This window comes from Procambarus clarkii, chromosome 88, assembly GCF_040958095.1.
Source record: "Procambarus clarkii isolate CNS0578487 chromosome 88, FALCON_Pclarkii_2.0, whole genome shotgun sequence".
Lineage (NCBI taxonomy): Eukaryota > Metazoa > Arthropoda > Malacostraca > Decapoda > Cambaridae > Procambarus > Procambarus clarkii.
Genome location: NC_091237.1, coordinates 5,582,634 through 5,606,057, shown reverse-complemented (window position 1 = coordinate 5,606,057; position 23,424 = coordinate 5,582,634). Strand labels below are relative to the sequence as shown.

Here is a 23,424-nt window from a genome sequence, read left to right as displayed (position 1 = left end):
ACATGTGGCTGTTGCAGGTGTGTTGGAGTCCATCAGTGAGGCACAGGTGTGTTGCATTCCATCAGTGAGGCAAATGTGGTTGCTGCAGATATGTTGCAGACCATCAGTGAGGTAAATGTGGCTGTTGCAGGTGTGTTGCAGTTCATCAGTTAAGCACATGTGGCTGCTGCAGGTATGTTGCAATCCATCAGTGAGGCACATGTGGCTGTTGCAGGTGTGTTGCAGTCCATCAGTGAGGCACATTTGGCTGCTGCAGGTGTTGCAGTCCATCAGTGAGGTACATGTGGATGTTGCAGGTGTGTTGCAGTCCATCAGTGAGGCACATGTGGCTGTAGCAGGTGTGTTACAGTTCATCTGTGAGGCACTTTTGTTTGTTGCAGGTGTGTTGCAGTCCATCACTGAGGCACATGTGGCTGTTGCAGGTGTGTTGCAGTTAATCTGTGAGGTACATGTGGCTGCTGCAGGTGTGTTGCAGTTCATCAGTCATGCACATGTGGCTGCTGCAGATGTGTTGCAGTCCATCAGTGAGGCACATGTGGCTGCTACAGGTGTGTTGCCGTCCATCAGTGAGGCACATGTGGCTGTTGCAGGTGTGTTGCAGTCCATCAGTGAGGCACATGTGGTTGCTGCAGATGTGTTGCCATCCATCAGTAAAGCACATGTGGCTGTTGCAGGTGTGTTGCAGTCCATCAGTGAAGCTCATGTGGCTGTTGCAGGTGTGTTGCAGTCCATCAGTGAGGCACATGTGGCTGCTGCAGATGTGTTGCAGTCCATCAGTGACGTAAATGTGGCTGCTGAAGGTGTGTTGCAGTTCATCAGTGAAGCACAGGTGGCTGCTGAAGGTGCGTTGCAGTCCATCAGTGAGGCACATGTGGCTGTTGCAGGTGTGTTGCAGTCCATCAGTGAGGCACATGCGGCTGTTGCAAGTGTATTGCAGTCCATCAATGAGGCACAAGTGTCTGTTGCAGGTGTGTTGCAGTCCATCAGTGAGGCGCATGTGGCTGTTGTAGGTGTGTTGCAGTCCATCAGTGAGGCCCATGTGGCTGTTGCAGGTGTGTTGCAGTCCATCAGTGAGGCACATGCGGCTGCTGCAGGTGTGTTGCAGTCCATCAGTAAGGAACATGTGGCTGCTACAGATATGTTGCAGACCATCAGTGAGGTAAATGTGGCTGCTGCAGGTGTTGCAGTTCATCAGTGAAGTACATGTGGCTGTTGCAGGTGTGTTGCAGTCCATCAGTGAGGCACTTGTGTTTGTTGCAGGTGTGTTGCAGTCCATCACTGAGGCACATGTGGCTGTTGATGTGGCTGCTGCAGGTGTGTTGCAGTTCATCAGAGAGGCACATCTGGCTGTTGCAGATAGGTTGCAGTCCATCAGTGAGACACATGTGGCTGCTGCAGGTGTATCAGACCATCAGTAAGGTAAATGTAGCTGCAGCAGATGTGTTGCAGTTCATCAGTGAAGCACATGTGGCTGTTGCAGGTGTGCTGCAGTCCGTCAGTGAGGCACATGTCGCTGCTGCAGGTGTGTTGCAGTCTATCAGTGAGGTATATGTGGCTGTTGCAGGTGTGTTGCAGTCCATCAGTGAGGCACATGTGGCTGTAGCAGGTGTGTTGGAGTTCATCAGTGAGGCACTATTGTTTGTTGCAGGTGTGATGTAGTCCATCACTGAGGCACATGTCGCTGTTGCAGATGTGTTGCAGTAAATCTGTGAGGCACAGGTGGCTGCTGCAGGTGAGTTGCAGTCCATCAGTGAGGCACATGTGGCTGCTGCAGGTGTGTTGCAGTTCATCAGTGAAGCAAATGTGGCTGCTGCAGGTGTGTTGCAGAACATCAGTGAGAAACATGTGGCTGTTGCAGGTGTGTTGGAGTCCATCAGTGAGGCACAGGTGTGTTGCAGTCCATCAGTGAGGCAAATGTGGTTGCTGCAGATATGTTGCAGACCATCAGTGAGGTAAATGTGGCTGTTGCAGGTGTGTTGCAGTTCATCAGTTAAGCACATGTGGCTGCTGCAGGTATGTTGCAATCCATCAGTGAGGCACATGTGGCTGTTGCAGGTGTGTTGCAGTCCATCAGTGAGGCACATGTGGCTGCTGCAGGTGTTGCAGTCCATCAGTGAGGTACATGTGGCTGTTGCAGGTGTGTTGCAGTCCATCAGTGAGGCACATGTGGCTGTAGCAGGTGTGTTGCAGTTCATCTGTGAGGCACTTTTGTTTGTTGCAGGTGTGTTGCAGTCCATCACTGAGGCACATGTGGCTGTTGCCGGTGTGTTGCAGTTAATCTGTGAGGCACATGTGGCTGCTGCAGGTGTGTTGCAGTTCATCAGTCATGCACATGTGGCTGCTGCAGATGTGTTGCAGTCCATCAGTGAGGCACATGTGGCTGCTACAGGTGTGTTGCCGTCAATCAGTGAGGCACATGTGGCTGTTGCAGGGGTGTTGCAGTCCATCAGTGAGGCACATGTGGCTGCTGCAGATGTGTTGCCATCCATCAGTAAAGCACATGTGGCTGTTGCAGGTGTGTTGCAGTCCATCAGTGAAGCTCATGTGGCTGTTGCAGGTGTGTTGCAGTCCATCAGTGAGGCACATGTGGCTGCTGCAGGTGTGTTGCAGTCCATCAGTAAATTACATGTGGCTGTTGCAGGTGTGTTGCAGTTCATCAGAGAGGCACTTGTGTTTGTTGCAGGTGTGTTGCAGTCCATCACTGAGGCACATGTGGCTGTTGCAGGTGTGTTGCAGTTCATCAGTGAGGCACAGGTGGCTGCTGCAGGTTTGTTGCAATTCATCAGTGGGGCACATGTGGCTGTTGCAGGTGTGTTGCAGTCAATCAGTGAGGCACATGTGGCTGTTGCAGGTGTGTTGCAGTCCATCAGTGAGGCACAGGTGGCTGCTGCAGGTGTGTTGCAGTCCATCAGTGAGGCAATCGTGGCTGCTGCAGATATGTTGCAGACCATCAGTGAGGTAAATGTGGCTGTTGTAGGTGTGTTGCAGTTCATCAGTTAAACACATGTGGCTGCAGCAGATATGTTGCAATCCATCAGTGAGGCACATGTGGCTGTTGCAGGTGTGTTGCAGTCCATCAGTGAGGCACATGTGGCTGCTGCAGGTGTTGCAGTCCATCAGTGAGGTACATGTGGCTGTTGCAGGTGTGTTGCAGTCCATCAGTGAGGGACATGTGGCTGTAGCAGGTGTGTTGGAGTTCATCGGTGAGGCACTATTGTTTGTTGCAGGAGTGTTGTAGTCCATCACTGAGGCACATGTTGCTGTTGCAGATGTGTTGCAGTCAATCTGTGAGGCACAGGTGGCTGCTGCAGGTGAGTTGCAGTCCATCAGTGAGGCACATGTGGCTGCTGCAGGTGTGTTGCAGTTCATCAGTGAAGCAAATGTGGCTGCTGCAGGTGTGTTGCAGTGCATCAGTGAGGAACATGTGGCTCTTGCAGGTGTGTTGGAGTCCATCAGTGAGGCACAGGTGGTTGCTGCAGGTGTGTTGCAGTCCATCAGTGAGGCACACGTGGCTGCTGCAGATATGTTGCAGACCATCAGTGAGGTAAATTTGGCTGTTGCAGTTCATCAGTTAAGCACATGTGGCTGCAGCAGGTATGTTGCAATCCATCAGTGAGGCACATGTGGCTGTTGCAGGTGTGTTGCAGTCCATCAGTGAGGCACATGTGGCTGCTGCAGGTGTTGCAGTCCATCAGTGAGGTACATGTGGCTGTTGCAGGTGTGTTGCAGTCCATCAGTGAGGCACATGTGGCTGTAGCAGGTGTGTTGCAGTTCATCAGTGAGGCACTTGTGTTTGTTGCAGGTGTGTTGCAGTCCATCACTGAGGCACATGTGGCTGTTGCAGGTGTAATGCAGTCTATCAGTGAGGCACATGTGGCTGCTGCAGGTGTTGCAGTCCATCAGTGAGGTACATGTGGCTGTTGCAGGTGTGTTGCAGTCTATCAGTGAGGTATATGTGGCTGTTGCAGGTGTGTTGCAGTCCATCAGTGAGGCACATGTGGCTGTAGCAGGTGTGTTGGAGTTCATCAGTGAGGCACTATTGTTTGTTGCAGGTGTGATGTAGTCCATCACTGAGGCACATGTCGCTGTTGCAGATGTGTTGCAGTAAATCTGTGAGGCACAGGTGGCTGCTGCAGGTGAGTTGCAGTCCATCAGTGAGGCACATGTGGCTGCTGCAGGTGTGTTGCAGTTCATCAGTGAAGCAAATGTGGCTGCTGCAGGTGTGTTGCAGAACATCAGTGAGAAACATGTGGCTGTTGCAGGTGTGTTGGAGTCCATCAGTGAGGCACAGGTGTGTTGCAGTCAATCAGTGAGGCACATGTGGCTGTAGGAGGTGTGTTGCAGTTCATCAGTGAGGCACTTGTGTTTGTTGCAGGTGTGTTTCAGTCCATCACTGAAGCACATGTGGCAGTTGCAGGTGTGTTGCAGTTAATCTGTGAGGCACAGGTGGCTGCTTCAGGTGTGTTGCAGTTCATCAGTGAGGCACATGTGGCTGCTGCAGGTGTGTTGCAGTTCATCAGTGAGGCACATGTGGCTGTTGCAGGTGTGTTGCAGTCCATCAGTGAGGCACATGTGGCTTCTGCAAGTGTGTTGCAGTCCATCAGTGAGGCACATGTGGCTCTTGCAGGTGTGTTGCAGTTCATCAGTGAGGCACATGTGGCTGCTGCAGGTGTGTTGCAGTCCATCAGTGAAGCACATGTGGCTGTTGCAGGTGTGTTGCAGTCCATCAGTGAGGCACATGTGGCTGCTGCAGATGTGTTGCAGTCCATCAGTGAGGCACATGTGGCTGTAGCAGGTGTGTTGCAGTTCATCAGTGAGGCACATGTGGCTGTTGCAGGTGTGTTGCAGTTCATCAGTGAGGCACATGTGGCTGTTGCAGGTGTGTTGCAGTCCATCAGTGAGGCACATGTGGCTGCTGCAGATGTGTTGCAGTCCATCAGTGAGGTAAATGTGGCTGCTGAAGGTGTGTTGCAGTTCATCAGTGAAGCACAGGTGGCTGCTGAAGGTGCGTTGCAGTCCATCAGTGAGGCACATGTGGCTGTTGCAGGTGTGTTGCAGTCCATCAGTGAGGCACATGCGGCTGTTGCAAGTGTATTGCAGTCCATCAATGAGGCACAAGTGTCTGTTGCAGGTGTGTTGCAGTCCATCAGTGAGGCGCATGTGGCTGTTGTAGGTGTGTTGCAGTCCATCAGTGAGGCCCATGTGGCTGTTGCAGGTGTGTTGCAGTCCATCAGTGAGGCACATGCGGCTGCTGCAGGTGTGTTGCAGTCCATCAGTAAGGAACATGTGGCTGCTACAGATATGTTGCAGACCATCAGTGAGGTAAATGTGGCTGCTGCAGGTGTTGCAGTTCATCAGTGAAGTACATGTGGCTGTTGCAGGTGTGTTGCAGTCCATCAGTGAGGCACTTGTGTTTGTTGCAGGTGTGTTGCAGTCCATCACTGAGGCACATGTGGCTGTTGATGTGGCTGCTGCAGGTGTGTTGCAGTTCATCAGAGAGGCACATCTGGCTGTTGCAGATAGGTTGCAGTCCATCAGTGAGACACATGTGGCTGCTGCAGGTGTGTTTCAGACCATCAGTAAGGTAAATGTAGCTGCAGCAGATGTGTTGCAGTTCATCAGTGAAGCACATGTGGCTGTTGCAGGTGTGCTGCAGTCCGTCAGTGAGGCACATGTCGCTGCTGCAGGTGTGTTGCAGTCTATCAGTGAGGTATATGTGGCTGTTGCAGGTGTGTTGCAGTCCATCAGTGAGGCACATGTGGCTGTAGCAGGTGTGTTGGAGTTCATCAGTGAGGCACTATTGTTTGTTGCAGGTGTGATGTAGTCCATCACTGAGGCACATGTGGCTGTTGCAGATGTGTTGCAGTAAATCTGTGAGGCACAGGTGGCTGCTGCAGGTGAGTTGCAGTCCATCAGTGAGGCACATGTGGCTGCTGCAGGTGTGTTGCAGTTCATCAGTGAAGCAAATGTGGCTGCTGCAGGTGTGTTGCAGAACATCAGTGAGAAACATGTGGCTGTTGCAGGTGTGTTGGAGTCCATCAGTTAAGCACATGTGGCTGCTGCAGGTGTTGCAGTCCATCAGTGAGGTACATGTGGCTGTTGCAGGTGTGTTGCAGTCCATCAGTGAGGCACATGTGGCTGTAGGAGGTGTGTTGCAGTTCATCAGTGAGGCACTTGTGTTTGTTGCAGGTGTGTTTCAGTCCATCACTGAAGCACATGTGGCAGTTGCAGGTGTGTTGCAGTTAATCTGTGAGGCACAGGTGGCTGCTTCAGGTGTGTTGCAGTTCATCAGTGAGGCACATGTGGCTGCTGCAGGTGTGTTGCAGTCCATCAGTGAGGCACATGTGGCTGTTGCAGGTGTGTTGCAGTCCATCAGTGAGGCACATGTGGCTTCTGCAGGTGTGTTGCAGTCCATCAGTGAGGCACATGTGGCTCTTGCAGGTGTGTTGCAGTTCATCAGTGAGGCACATGTGGCTGCTGCAGGTGTGTTGCAGTCCATCAGTGAGGCACATGTGGCTGTTGCAGGTGTGTTGCAGTCCATCAGTGAGGCACATGTGGCTGCTGCAGATGTGTTGCAGTCCATCAGTGAGGCACATGTGGCTGTAGCAGGTGTGTTGCAGTTCATCAGTGAGGCACATGTGGCTGTTGCAGGTGTGTTGCAGTTCATCAGTGAGGCACATGTGGCTGTTGCAGGTGTGTTGCAGTCCATCAGTGAGGAATATGTGGCTGTTGACGATGTGTTGCAGTCCATCAGTGAGGCACATGTGGCTGCTGCAGATGTGTTGCAGTCCATCAGTGAGGCACATGTGGCTGCTGCAGATGTGTTGCAGTCCATCAGTAAAGCACATGTGGCTGTTGCAGGTGTGTTGCAGTCCATCAGTGAGGCACACGTGGCTGTTTCAGGTGTGTTGCAGTTCATCAGTGAGGCTCATTTGGCTGTTGCAGGTGTGGTGCAGTCCATCAGTGAAGCACAGATGGCTGCTGCAGGTGTGTTGCAGTTCATCAGTGGTGCACATGTGGCTGTTGGAAGTGTGTTGCAGTCCATCAGTGAGGTAAATGTGGCTGGTGCAGGTGTGTTGCAGTTTACCAGTGAAGCACATGTCGCTGTTACAGGTGTGTTGCAGTTCATCAGTGAGGCACAGGTGGCTGCTGCAGATGTGTTGCAATTCATCAGGGAGGCACATGTGGCTGTTGCAGGTGTGTTGCAGTCCATCAGTGAGGCACAGGTGGCTGCTGCAGGTGTGTTGCAGTCCATCAGAGAGGCACATGTGGCTGCTGCAGATGTGTTGCAGTCCATCAGTGAGACACATGTGGCTGCTACAGATATGTTGCAGACCATCAGTGAGATAAATGTGGCTGCTGCAGGTGGGTTCCAGTCCATCAGTGAAGCACATGTGGCTGTTGCAGGTGTGTTGCAGTCCATCAGTGAGGCACATGTGGCTGCTGCACGTGTGTTGCAGTCCATCAGTGAATTACATGTGGCTGTTGCAGGTGTGTTGCACTTCATCAGTGAGGTACTTGTGTTTGTTGCAGTTGTGTTGCAGTCCATCACTAAGGCACATGTGGCTGTTGCAGTTCATCAGTGAGGCGCAGGTGGCTGCTGCAGCATTGTTGCAATTCATCAGTGTGGCACATGTGGCTGTTGCAGGTGTGCTGCAGTCCATCAGTGAGGCACATGTGGCTGTTGCAGGTGTGTTGCAGTACATCAGTGAGGCACATGTGGCTGTTGCAGGTGTGTTGCAGTCCATCAGTGAGGCATATGTGGCTGTTACAGGTGTGTTGCAGTCCATCAGAGAGGCACATGTGGCTGCTGCAGATGTGTTGCAGTTCATCAGTGAGGTAAATGTGGCCGCTGAAGGTGTGTTGCAGTTCATCAGTGAAGCACAGGTGGCTGCTGCAGGTGTGTTGCAGTCCATCAGTGAGGCACATGTGGCTGTAGCAAGTATGTTGGAGTTCATCAGTGAGGCACTATTGTTTGTTGCAGGTGTGTTGTAGTCCATCACTGAGGCACATGTGGCTGTTGCAGATGTGATGCAGCCAATCTGTGAGGCACAGATGGCTGCTGCAGGTGAGTTGCAGTCCATCAGTGAGGCACAGGTGGCTGCTGCAGGTGTGTTGCAGTCCATCAGTGAGGCACATGTGGCTGCTGCAGATATGTTGCAGACTATCAGTGAGGTAAATGTGGCTGTTGCAGGTGTGTTGCAGTTCATCAGTTAAGCACATGTGGCTGGTGCAGGTATGTTGCAATCCATAAGTGAGGCACATGTGGCTGTTGCAGGTGTGTTGCATTCCATCGGTGAGGCACATGTGGTTGTTACAGGTGTGTTGCAGTCCATCAGTGAGGCACAGGTGGCTGTTGCAGGTGTGTTGCAGTCCATCAGTGAGGCATATGTGGCTGTTGCAGGTGTGTTGCAGTTCATTAGTGAAGCACATGTGGCTGTTGCAGGTGTGTTGCAGTTCATCAGTGAGGCACAGGTGGCTGCTGCAGGTGTGTTGCAATTCATCAGTGAGGCACATGTGGCTGTTGCAGGTGTGTTGCAGTCCATCAGTGAGGCACATGTGGCTGTTGCAGGTGTGTTGCAGTCCATCAGTGAAGCACAGGTGGCTGTTGCAGGTGTGATGCAGTTCATCAGTGAGGCACATGTGGCTGTTGCAGGTGTGTTGCAGTCCATCAGTGAGGAATATGTGGCTGTTGCCGATGTGTTGCAGTCCATCAGTGAGGCACATGTGACTGCTGCAGATGTGTTGCAGTCCATCAGTGAGGTAAATGTGGCTGCTGAAGGTGTGTTGCAGTTCATCAGTGAAGCACAGGTGGCTGCTGCAGGTGAGTTGCAGTTCATCAGTGAAGCACATGTGGCTGCTGCAGGTGTGTTGCAGTCTAACAGTGAGGCACATGTGGCTGTTGAGGGTGTGTTGCAGTCCATCAGTGAGGCACATGTGGCTGCTGCAGATGTGTTGCAGTCCATCAGTAAAGCACATGTGGCTGTTGCAGGTGGGTTGCAGTCCATCAGTGAGGCAAACGTGGCTGTTGCAGGTGTGTTGCAGTTCATCAGTGAGGCTCATTTGGCTGTTGCAGGTGTGGTGCAGTCCATCAGTGAAGCACAGATATCTGCTGCAGGTGTGTTGCAGTTCATCAGTGGTGCACATGTGGCTGTTGGAAGTGTGTGGCAGTCCATCAGTGAGGAACATGTGGCTGTTGCAGGTGTGATGCAGTTCATCAGTGAGGCACATGTGGCTGTTGCAGGTGTGTTGCAGTCCATCAGTGAGGCACATGTGGCTGTTGCAGGTGTGTTGCTGTCCATCAGTGAGGCACATGTGTCTGTTGCAGGTGTGTTGCAGTCCATCAGTGAGGCACATGTGGCTGTTGCAGGTGTGGTGCAGTCCATCAGTGAGGCACAGGTGGCTGCTGCAGGTGTGTTGCAGTTCATCAGTGGTGCACACGTGGCTGTTGCAGGTGTGTTGCAGTCCATCAGTGAGGCACATGTGCCTGTTGCGGGTTTGTTGCAGTTAATCAGTGAGGCACAGGTAGCTGCTGCAGGTGTGTTGCAGTTCATCAGTGAGGCACATGTGGCTGTTGCAGATGTGTTGCAGTCCATCAGAGAGGCACATGTGGCTGCTGCAGATATGTTGCAGTCCATCAGTGAGGCACATGTAGCTGCTGCAGGTGTGTTGCAGTCCACCAGTGAGGTACATGTGGCTGTTGCAGGTGTGTTGCAGTTCATCAGTGAGGCACTTGTGTTTGTTGCAGGTGTGTTGCAGTCCATCAGTGAGGCACATGTGGTTGTTACAGGTGTGTTGCAGTCCATCAGTGAGGCACAGGTGGCTGTTGCAGGTGTGTTGCAGTCCATCAGTGAGGCACATGTGGCTGTTGCAGGTGTGTTGCAGTCCATCAGTGAGGCACATCTGGTTGTTGCAGGTGTGTTGCAGTCCTTATGGGAGGCATATGTGGCTGTTGCAGGTGTGTTGCAGTCCATCAGAGGCACATGTGGCTGCTGCAGATGTGTTGCAGTCCATCAGTGAATTACATGTGGCTGTTGCAGGTGTGTTGCAGTTCATCAGTGAGGCACTTGTGTTTGTTGCAGGTGTGTTGCAGTCCATCACTGAGGCACATGTGGCTGTTGCAGGTGTGTTGCAGTTCATCAGTGAGGCTCAGGTGGCTGCTGCAGCTTTGTTGCAATTCATCAGTGGGGCACATGTGGCTGTTGCAGGTGTGTTGCAGTCCATCAGTGAGGCACATGTGGTTGTTACAGGTGTGTTGCAGTCCATCAGTGAGGCACAGGTGGCTGCTGCAGGTGTGTTGCAGTCCATCAGAGAGGCACATGTGGCTGCTGCAGATGTTTTGCAGTCCATCAGTGAGACACATGTGGCTGCTACAGATATGTTGCAGACCATCAGTGAGGTAAATGTGGCTGCTGCAGGTGTGTTGCAGTTCATCAGTGAAGCACATGTGGCTGTTGCAGGTGTGTTGCAGTCCATCAGTGAGGCACATGTGGCTGCTGCAGGTGTGTTGCAGTCCACCAGTGAGGTACATGTGGCTGTTGCAGGTGTGTTGCAGTCCATCAGTGAGGCACATGTGGCTGTTGCAGGTGTGGTGCAGTTCATCAGTGGTGCACACGTGGCTGTTGCAGGTGTGTTGCAGTCCATCAGTGAGGCAGATATGGCTGCTGCAGATGTGTTGCAGTCCATCAGTGAGGCAGATATGGCTGCTGCAGATGTGTTGCAGTCCATCAGTGAGGTAAATGTGGCTACTGCAGGTGTGTTTCAGTTCATCAGTGAAGCACATGTGGCTGCTGCAGGTGTGTTGCAGTCCATCAGTGAGGCTCATGTGGCTGTTGCAGGTGTGTTGCAGTTAATCTGTGAGGCACAGGTAGCTGCTGCAGGTGTGTTGCAGTTCATCAGTGAAGCACATGTGGCTGTTGCAGGTGTGTTGCAGTCTATCAGTGAGGCACAGGTGGCTGCTGCAGGTGTGTTGCAGTCCATCAGAGAGGCACATGTGGCTGCTGCAGATGTGTTGCAGTCCATCAGTGAGAAACATTTGGCTGCTGCAGGTATGTTGCAGACCATCAGTGAGGTAAATGTGGCTGCTGCAGGTGTGTTGCAGTTCATCACTGGAGCACATGTGGCTGTTGCAGGTGTGTTGCAGTCCATCAGTGAGGCACATGTGGCTGCTGCATATGTGTTGCAGTCCATCAGTGAATTACATGTGGCTGTTGCAGGTGTGTTGCACTTCATCAGTGAGGTACTTGTGTTTGTTGCAGGTGTGTTGCAGTCCATCACTAAGGCACATGTGGCTTTTGCAGTTCATCAGTGAGGCGCAGGTGGCTGCTGCAGCATTGTTGCAATTCATCAGTGGGGCACATGTGGCTGTTGCAGGTGTGCTGCAGTCCATCAGTGAGGCACATGTGACTTTTGCAGGTGTGTTGCAGTCAATCAGTGAGGCACATGTGGCTGTTGCAGGTGTGTTGCAGTCCATCAGTGATGCATATGTGGCTGTTACAGGTGTGTTGCAGTCCATCAGAGAGGCACATGTGGCTGCTGCAGATGTGTTGCAGTCCATCAGTGAGGTAAATGTGGCCGCTGAAGGTGTGTTGCAGTTCATCAGTGAAGCACAGGTGGCTGCTGCAGGTGTGTTGCAGTCCATCAGTGAGGCACATGTGGCTGTAGCAAGTATGTTGGAGTTCATCAGTGAGGCACTATTGTTTGTTGCAGGTGTGTTGTAGTCCATCACTGAGGCACATGTGGATGTTGCAGATGTGTTGCAGCCAATCTGTGAGGCACAGATTTCTGCTGCAGGTGAGTTGCAGTCCAACAGTGAGGCACAGGTGGCTGCTGCAGGTGTGTTGCAGTCCATCAGTGAGGCACATGTGGCTGCTGCAGATATGTTGCAGACCATCAGTGAGGTAAATGTGGCTGTTGCAGGTGTGTTGCAGTTCATCAGTTAAGCACATGTGGCAGGTGCAGGTATGTTGCAATCCATAAGTGAGGCACATGTGGCTGTTGCAGGTGTGTTGCATTCCATCGGTGAGGCACAGGTGGCTGCTGCAGGTGTGTTGCAGTTCATCAGTGAGGCATATGTGGCTGTTGCAGGTGTGTTGCAGTTCATTAGTGAAGCACATGTGGCTGTTGCAGGTGTGTTGCAGTTCATCAGTGAGGCACAGGTGGCTGCTGCAGGTGTGTTGCAATTCATCAGTGAGGCACATGTGGCTGTTGCAGGTGTGTTGCAGTCCATCAGTGAGGCACATGTGGCTGTTGCAGGTGTGTTGCAGTCCATCAGTGAAGCACAGGTGGCTGTTGCAGGTGTGATGCAGTTCATCAGTGAGGCACATGTGGCTGTTGCAGGTGTGTTGCAGTCCATCAGTGAGGATTATGTGGCTGTTGCCGATGTGTTGCAGTCCATCAGTGAGGCACATGTGGCTGCTGCAGATGTGTTGCAGTCCATCAGTGAGGTAAATGTGGCTGCTGAAGGTGTGTTGCAGTTCATCAGTGAAGCACAGGTGGCTGCTGCAGGTGAGTTGCAGTTCATCAGTGAAGCACATGTGGCTGCTGCAGGTGTGTTGCAGTCTAACAGTGAGGCACATGTGGCTGTTGCAGGTGTGTTGCAGTCCATCAGTGAGGCACATGTGGCTGCTGCAGATGTGTTGCAGTCCATCAGTAAAGCACATGTGGCTGTTGCAGGTGTGTTGCAGTCCATCAGTGAGGCACACGTGTCTGTTGCAGGTGTGTTGCAGTTCATCAGTGAGGCTCATTTGGCTGTTGCAGGTGTGGTGCAGTCCATCAGTGAAGCACAGATGGCTGCTGCAGGTGTGTTGCAGTTCATCAGTGGTGCACATGTGGCTGTTGGAAGTGTGTGGCAGTCCATCAGTGAGGAACATGTGGCTGTTGCAGGTGTGATGCAGTTCATCAGTGAGGCACATGTGGCTGTTGCAGGTGTGTTGCAGTCCATCAGTGAGGCACATGTGACTGTTGCAGGTGTGTTGCTGTCCATCAGTGAGGCACATGTGTCTGTTGCAGGTGTGTTGCAGTCCATCAGTGAGGCACATGTGGCTGTTGCAGTTGTGGTGCAGTCCATCAGTGAGGCACAGGTGGCTGCTGCAGGTGTGTTGCAGTTCATCAGTGGTGCACACGTGGCTGTTGCAGGTGTGTTGCAGTCCATCAGTGAGGCACATGTGGCTGTTGCAGGTGTGTTGCAGTTAATCAGTGAGGCACAGGTAGCTGCTGCAGGTGTGTTGCAGTTCATCAGTGAGGCACATGTGGCTGTTGCAGATGTGTTGCAGTCCATCAGAGAGGCACATGTGGCTGCTGCAGATATGTTGCAGTCCATCAGTGAGGCACATGTAGCTGCTGCAGGTGTGTTGCAGTCCACCAGTGAGGTACATGTGGCTGTTGCAGGTGTGTTGCAGTTCATCAGTGAGGCACTTGTGTTTGTTGCAGGTGTGTTGCAGTCCATCAGTGAGGCACATGTGGTTGTTACAGGTGTGTTGCAGTCCATCAGTGAGGCACAGGTGGCTGTTGCAGGTGTGTTGCAGTCCATCAGTGAGGCACATGTGGCTGTTGCAGGTGTGTTGCAGTCCATCAGTGAGGCACATGTGGTTGTTGCAGGTGTGTTGCAGTCCATCAGGGAGGCATATGTGGCTGTTGCAGGTGTGTTGCAGTCCATCAGAGAGGCACATGTGGCTGCTGCAGATGTGTTGCAGTCCATCAGTGAATTACATGTGGCTGTTGCAGGTGTGTTGCAGTTCATCAGTGAGGCACTTGTGTTTGTTGCAGGTGTGTTGCAGTCCATCACTGAGGCACATGTGGCTGTTGCAGGTGTGTTGCAGTTCATCAGTGAAGCACATGTGGCTGCTGCAGGTGTGTTGCAGTCCATCAGTGAGGCTCATGTGGCTGTTGCAGGTGTGTTGCAGTTAATCTGTGAGGCACAGGTAGCTGCTGCAGGTGTGTTGCAGTTCATCAGTAAAGCACATGTGGCTGTTGCAGGTGTGTTGCAGTCTATCAGTGAGGCACAGGTGGCTGCTGCAGGTGTGTTGCAGTCCATCAGTGAGAAACATTTGGCTGCTGCAGGTATGTTGCAGACCATCAGTGAGGTAAATGTGGCTGCTGCAGGTGTGTTGCAGTTCATCACTGGAGCACATGTGGCTGTTGCAGGTGTGTTGCAGTCCATCAGTGAGGCACATGTGGCTGCTGCACGTGTGTTGCAGTCCATCAGTGAATTACATGTGGCTGTTGCAGGTGTGTTGCACTTCATCAGTGAGGTACTTGTGTTTGTTGCAGGTGTGTTGCAGTCCATCACTAAGGCACATGTGGCTGTTGCAGTTCATCAGTGAGGCGCAGGTGGCTGCTGCAGCATTGTTGCAATTCATCAGTGGGGCACATGTGGCTGTTGCAGGTGTGCTGCAGTCCATCAGTGAGGCACATGTGGCTGTTGCAGGTGTGTTGCAGTCCATCAGTGAGGCACATGTGGCTGTTGCAGGTGTGTTGCAGTCCATCAGTGAGGTATATGTGGCTGTAACAGGTGTGTTGCAGTCCATCAGAGAGGCACATGTGGCTGCTGCAGATGTGTTGCAGTCCATCAGTGAGGTAAATGTGGCTGCTGAAGGTGTGTTGCAGTTCATCAGTGAAGCACAGGTGGCTGCTGCAGGTGTGTTGCAGTCCATCAGTGAGGCACATGTGGCTGTAGCAAGTATGTTGGAGTTCATCAGTGAGGCACTATTGTTTGTTGCAGGTGTGTTGTAGTCCATCACTGAGGCACATGTGGCTGTTGCAGATGTGTTGCAGCCAATCTGTGAGGCACAGATGGCTGCTGCAGGTGAGTTGCAGTCCATCAGTTATTCACAGGTGGCTGCTGCAGGTGTGTTGCAGTCCATCAGTGAGGCACATGTGGCTGCTGCAGATATGTTGCAGACCATCAGTGAGGTAAATGTGGCTGTTGCAGGTGTGTTGCAGTTCATCAGTTAAGCACATGTGGCTGGTGCAGGTATGTTGCAATCCATAAGTGAGGCACATGTGGCTGTTGCAGGTGTGTTGCATTCCATCGGTGAGGCACAGGTGGCTGCTGCAGGTGTGTTGCAGTTCATCAGTGAGGCATATGTGGCTGTTGCAGGTGTGTTGCAGTTCATTAGTGAAGCACATGTGGCTGTTGCAGGTGTGTTGCAGTTCATCAGTGAGGCACAGGTGGCTGCTGCAGGTGTGTTGCAATTCATCAGTGAGGCACATGTGGCTGTTGCAGATGTGTTGCAGTCCATCAGTGAGGCACATGTGGCTGTTGCAGGTGTGTTGCAGTCCATCAGTGAAGCACAGGTGGCTGTTGCAGGTGTGATGCAGTTCATCAGTGAGGCACATGTGGCTGTTGCAGGTGTGTTGCAGTCCATCAGAGAGGAATATGTGGCTGTTGCCGATGTGTTGCCGTCCATCAGTGAGGCACATGTGGCTGCTGCAGATGTGTTGCAGTCCATCAGTGAGGTAAATGTGGCTGCTGAAGGTGTGTTGCAGTTCATCAGTGAAGCACAGGTGGCTGCTGCAGGTGAGTTGCAGTTCATCAGTGAAGCACATGTGGCTGCTGCAGGTGTGTTGCAGTCTAACAATGAGGCACATGTGGCTGTTGCAGGTGTGTTGCAGTCCATCAGTGAGGCACATGTGGCTGCTGCAGATGTGTTGCAGTCCATCAGTAAAGCACATGTGGCGGTTGCAGGTGTGTTGCAGTCCATCAGTGAGGCACACGTGGCTGTTGCAGGTGTGTTGCAGTTCATCAGTGAGGCTCATTTGGCTGTTGCAGGTGTGGTGCAGTCCATCAGTGAAGCACAGATGGCTGCTGCATGTGTGTTGCAGTTCATCAGTGGTGCACATGTGGCTGTTGGAAGTGTGTGGCAGTCCATCAGTGAGGAACATGTGGCTGTTGCAGATGTGATGCAGTTCATCAGTGAGGCACATGTGGCTGTTGCAGGTGTGTTGCAGTCCATCAGTGAGGCACATGTGGCTGTTGCAGGTGTGTTGCTGTCCATCAGTGAGGCACATGTGTCTGTTGCAGGTGTGTTGCAGTCCATCAGTGAGGCACAGGTGGCTGCTGAAGGTGTGTTGCAGTCCATCAGAGAGGCACATGTGGCTGCTGCAGATGTGTTGCAGTCCATCAGTGAGACACATCTGGCTGCTGCAGATATGTTGCAGTCCATCAGTGAGGTACATGTGTCTGTTGCAGTTGTGTTGCAGTCTATCAGTGAGGCACACGTGGCTGTTGCAGGTGAGTTGCAGTTCATCAGTGAGCCACATGTGGCTGTTGTAGGTGTGTTGCAGTCCATCAGTGAGGCACACGTGGCTGTTGCAGGTGTGTTGCAATTCATCAGTGAGGCACATGTGGCTGTTGCAGGTGTGTTACAGTTTATCAGTGAGGCACATGTGGCTGCTGCAGATGTGTTGCAGTCCATCAGTGAGGCACATGTGGCTGCTGCAGGTGTGTTGCAGTCCATCAGTGAGGCACATGCGGGAGCTGCAGATGTGTTGCAGTCCATCTGTAAGGCACATGTCGCTGATGCAGATGTGTTGCAGTCCATCAGTGAGGCACATGTGGCTGCTACAGATAAGTTGCACTCCGTCAGTGAAGCACATGTGGCTGTTGCAGGTGTGTTGCAATTCATCAGTGAGGCACATGTGGCTGTTGTAGGTGTGTTGCAGTCAATCAGTGAGGCACATTGCAGTTCATCAGTGAGGCACATGTGGTTGCTGCAAATGTGTTGCAGTCCAACAGACCGACTAAACACACACACAGATCAAACACACACACAGACTAAACACAAAAACTGATCAAACACACACAAAGACCAATCACACACAGACCAAGAACACACACAGACAAAACACTTTTAGACCAAACACACACAGACCAAACACATACAAATACTAAACACACACACAGACTAAACACACACACAGATCAAACACACACACACAGACCAAACACACACACAGATAAAATACACACAGACCAAACACTTACAGACCAAACACACACACAGATCAAACACACACACATACGAAACACGCACACAGATCAAACACACACTCACAGACCAAACACACATAGACCAAACACACACACAGATCAAACACACACACATATCATACACACACACACAGACCAAACACACACCTTCGAAACACACACAGACCTTACACACACACAGACCAAACACACACACAGTCCAAACACACACAGACCAAACACACACAGACCAAACACACACACAGATCAAACACACATACACAGACCAAACACACACACAGACCAAACACACACACAGATCAAACACTCACACAGACCAAACACACACACAGATCAAACACACACAGAAAGATTTAACACACACACAGATCAAACACACACACAGACCAAACACACATACAGATCAAACACACACACAGATCAAACACTTACAGACCAAACACACACACAGATCAAACACTTACAGACCAAACAAACACACAGATCAAACATACACACAGTTCAAACACACACACAGATCAAACACACACACACAGACCAAACACACACACAGTTCAAACACACACACAGATCAAACACACACACAGATCAAACACACACACACAGATCAAACACTTACAGACCAAACACACACACAGTCCAAACACACACAGACCAAACACACAAAGACCAAGCACACACACAGATCAAACACACATACACAGACCAAACACACAACCATACCAAACGCACACAAAGATCAAACACACACACATATCAAACACACACACAGATCAAACACTTATAGATCAAACACTTACAGACCAAAAACACACACAGATCAAACACACTCACCGACTAAACACACACACATACCAAACACACACACAGATCAAACACTGACAGATCAAACACACACACAGATCAAACACACACACACACAGATCAAACACTTACAGACCAAACACACACACAGTCCAAACACACACAGACCAAACACACACAGACCAAACACACACACAGATCAAACACACACAAAGATCAAACACACAGACACATAGACCAAACACGCACACAGATCAAACACAAACAGAGATCAAACACACACACAGATCAAACACACACACAGATCAAACACACACACAGATCAAACACTTACACACCAAACACACACACAGATCAAACACTCTCACAGACCAAACACAAATACACAGACCAAACACACACACAGACCAAACATACACACAGATCAAACATTCGCACAGACCAAACCCATACACAGATTAAACACACACACACAGATTACACATACACACAGATCAAACACACACACAGATCAAACACACATACAGATCAAACACACACACAGATCAAACACTTACAGACCAAACAAACACACAGATCAAGCATACACACAGTTCAAACACACACACAGTTCAAACACACACACAGATCAAACACACACACAGATCAAACACACACACACACAGATCAAACACTTACAGACCAAACACACACACAGTCTAAACACACACAGACCAAACACACACAGACCAAACACACATATAGATCAAACACACATACACAGACCAAACGAACACACATACCAAACGCGCACACAGATAAAACACACACACAGATCAAACACACACACAGATCAAACACTTACAGATCAAACACTTACAGACCAAAGACACACACAGATCAAACACACTCACAGATTAAACACACACACATTCCAAACACACTCACAGATCAAACACTGACAGATCAAACACACACACAGATCAAACACACACACACAGATCAAACACTTACAGACCAAAAACACACACAGTCCAAACACACACACAGATCAAACACACACACAGATCAAACACACACACACATAGACCAAACACGCACACAGATCAAACACAGAGATCAAACACACACACAGATCAAACACACACACAGATCAAACACTTACACACCAAACACACACACAGATCAAACACATTCACAGACCAAACGCACACACACACCAAACACACACACAGATCAAATACACACCCTGACCAAACACACACACAAACCAAACACACACACAGATCAAACACACACACAGACCAAACACACACACACACACACACAGATCAAACACACACACAGATCAAACACTCACACATCAAACACACTCACACAGACTAAACACACACACAGATCAAACACACACACAGGCCAAATACACACAAATCAAAAACACACACAGACCTAACACACACAGACCAAACACAAACACAAACCAAACACTTACAGACCAAACACACGCAGACCAAACACACACAGACCAAACACACACACAGACCAAACACACACAGACCAAACACACACAGACCAAACACTTACAGACCAAACACACACAGACCAAATACACACATACAAAACACACACACAGACTAAACACACAAACAGACCAAACACACACAGACCAAACACACACACAGACCAAACACTTACAGACCCAACACACACAGACCAAACACACACATAGAAAACACACACACAGACTAAACACACACACAGACCAAACACACACAGACGAAACACACACACTGACCATACACACATATCAAACACACACGCAGCCCAAACACTTACAGACCAAACACACACGCAGATCAAACACACACACACATCAAACACACACATACACAGATCAAACACACAAACAGACCAAACACACACACAGATAAAACACACACAGACCAAACACTCACAGACCAAACACACACACAGATCAAACACACACACATAACAAACACGCACACAGATCAAACACAAACTCACAGACCAAACAAACACAGACCAAACACACACACAAATCAAACACAGACACAGATCAAACACACACACACAGACCAAACACACAACTTCGAAACACACACAGACCTAACACACACACAGACCAAACACACACACAGTCAAAACACACACAGACCAAACACACACAGACTAAACACACACACAGATCAAACACACATACGCAGACCAAACACACACACAGACCAAACACACACACAGATCAAACACTCACACAGACCAAACACACACACAGATCAAACACACACACACACAGATCAAACACACACACAGATCAAACACACACACAGATCAAACACACACACAGATCAAACACGTACAGACCAAACACACACACAGATCAAACACTTACAGACCAAACAAACACACAGATCAAACATACACACAGTTCAAACACACACACAGATCAAACACACACACACACACAGATCAAACACTTACAGACCAAACACACACACAGTCCAAACACACACAGACCAAACACACAAAGACCAAGCACACACACAGATCAAACACACATACACAGACCAAACACACAACCATACCAAACGCACACACAGATCAAACACACACACATATCAAACACACACACAGATCAAACACTTACAGATCAAACACTTACAGACCAAAAGCACACACAGATCAAACACACTCACCGATTAAACACACACACATACCAAACACACACACAGATCAAACACTGAAAGATCAAACACAAACACAGATCAAACACACACACACACAGATCAAACACTTACAGACCAAACACACACACAGTCCAAACACACACAGACCAAACACACACTGACCAAACACACACACAGATCAAACACACACACAGATCAAACACACAGACACATAGACCAAACACGCACACAGATCAAACACAAACAGAGATCAAACACACACACAGATCAAACACACACACAGATCAAACACTTACACACCAAACACACACACAGATCAAACACATTCACAGACCAAACGCACACACATACCAAACACACACACAGATCAAATACACACTCAGACCAAAAACACACACAAACCAAACACACACACAGATCAAACACACACACAGACCAAACACACACACACACACAGATCAAACATATACACAGATCAAACACACACACAGACCAAACACACACACAGTCCAAACACACACAGACCAAACACACACACAGACCAAACACACACACAGATCAAACACTCTCACAGACCAAACACACATACACAGACCAAACACACACACAGACCAAACACACACACAGATCAAACACTCACACAGACCAAACACACACACAGATTAAACACACACACACAGATTAAACACACACACAGATCAAAAACACACACAGATCAAACACACATACAGATCAAACACACACACAGATCAAACACTTACAGACCAAACAAACACACAGATCAAGCATACACACAGTTCAAACACACACACAGTTCAAACACACACACAGATCAAACACACACACAGATCAAACACACACACACACAGATCAAACACTTACAGACCAAACACACACACAGTCTATACACACACAGACCAAACACACACAGACCAAACACACACATAGATCAAACACACATACACAGACCAAACGAACACACATACCAAACGCACACACAGATCAAACACACACACAGATCAAACACACACACAGATCAAACACTTACAGATCAAACACTTACAGACCAAACACACACACATGTCAAACACACTCACAGATTAAACAAACACACATTCCAAACACACACACAGATCAAACACTGACAGATCAAACAAACACACAGATCAAACACACACACACAGATCAAACACTTCCAGACCAAACACACACACAGTCCAAACACACACACACAGATCAAACACACACACAGATCAAACATACACACATAGATCAAACACGCATACAGATCAAACACAGAGATCAAACACACACACAGATCAAACACACACACAGATCAAACACTTACACACCAAACACACACACAGATCAAACACATTCACAGACCAAACGCACACACATATTAAACACACACACAGATCAAATACACACCCTGACCAAACACACACACAAACCAAACACACACACAGATCAAACACACACACAGACCAAACACACACACACACACACACACACAGATCAAACACACACACAGATCAAACACTCAAACATAAAACACACTCACACAGACTAAACACACACACAGATCAAACACACACACAGACCAAACACACACAAATCAAAAACACACACAGACCTAACACACACAGACCAAACATAAACTCAAACCAAACACTTACAGACCAAACACACACAGACCAAACACACACAGACCAAACACACACACATCCCAAACACACACAGACTAAACACACACACAGATCAAACACACACACAGACCAAACACACACAGACCAAACACACACACAGACCAAACACTTACAGACCAAACACACACAAACCAAACACACCCATACAAAACACACACACAGACTAAACACACAAACAGACCAAACACACACAGACCAAACACACACACAGACCAAACACTTACAGACCCAACACACACAGACCAAACACACACATAGAAAACACACACACAGACTAAACACACACACAGACCAATAAACACACAGACGAAACACACACACTGACCATACACACACATATCAAACACACACGCAGCCCAAACACTTACAGACCAAACACACACTCAGATCAAACACACATACACATCAAACACACACATACACAGATCAAACACACACACAGACCAAACACACACACAGATAAAACACACACAGACCAAACACTTACAGACTAAACACACACACAGATCAAACACACACACATAACAAACACGCACACAGATCAAACACAAACTCACAGACCAAACACACACAGACCAAACACACACACAAATCAAACACAGACACAGATCAAACACACACACACACAGACCAAACACACAACTTCGAAACACACACAGACCTAACACACACACAGACCAAACACACACACAGTCCAAACACACACAGACCAAACACACACAGACTAAACACACAAACAGATCAAACACACATACACAGACCAAACACACACACAGACCAAACACACACACAAATCAAACACTCACACAGACCAAACACACACACAGATCAAACACACACACACACAGATAAAACACACACACAGATCAAACACACACACAGATCAAACACACTCACAGATCAAACACTTACAGACCAAACACACACACAGATCAAACACTTACAGACCAAACAAACACACAGATCAAACATACACACAGTTGAAACACACACACAGATCAAACACACACACACAGACCAAACACACACACAGTTCAAACACACACACAGATCAAACACACACACAGATCAAACACTCACAGACCAAAACACACACCGTCCATACACACACAGACCAAACACAAACACAGACCAAACACACACACAGATCAAACACACACACAGATAAAACTCACACAGACCAAACACACACAGACCAAACACACACACAGATCAAACACACTTACAGATCAAA

General features: G+C 49.3%; 1 protein-coding gene across 1 annotated transcript in view; it reads left to right on the top strand.

Annotated features, from left to right (window-relative positions):
• The window catches only part of LOC138358994 (fap1 adhesin-like), a 199,653-nt gene that overhangs the window by 25,013 nt on the left and 151,216 nt on the right, over positions 1-23,424 (top strand). Inside the window, exons 23-38 of the mRNA XM_069317485.1 lie at positions 591-716; positions 2,432-2,557; positions 5,478-5,645; positions 6,652-6,795; positions 7,114-7,239; positions 8,027-8,194; positions 8,657-8,763; positions 11,721-11,919; positions 12,340-12,446; positions 12,771-12,885; positions 13,978-14,061; positions 14,429-14,577; positions 14,734-14,932; positions 15,353-15,454; positions 15,605-15,730; positions 16,445-16,612. Coding sequence (XP_069173586.1) covers positions 591-716; positions 2,432-2,557; positions 5,478-5,645; positions 6,652-6,795; positions 7,114-7,239; positions 8,027-8,194; positions 8,657-8,763; positions 11,721-11,919; positions 12,340-12,446; positions 12,771-12,885; positions 13,978-14,061; positions 14,429-14,577; positions 14,734-14,932; positions 15,353-15,454; positions 15,605-15,730; positions 16,445-16,612 — 2,214 coding nt within the window. The remainder of the gene's footprint in view (positions 1-590; positions 717-2,431; positions 2,558-5,477; positions 5,646-6,651; positions 6,796-7,113; positions 7,240-8,026; positions 8,195-8,656; positions 8,764-11,720; positions 11,920-12,339; positions 12,447-12,770; positions 12,886-13,977; positions 14,062-14,428; positions 14,578-14,733; positions 14,933-15,352; positions 15,455-15,604; positions 15,731-16,444; positions 16,613-23,424) is intronic.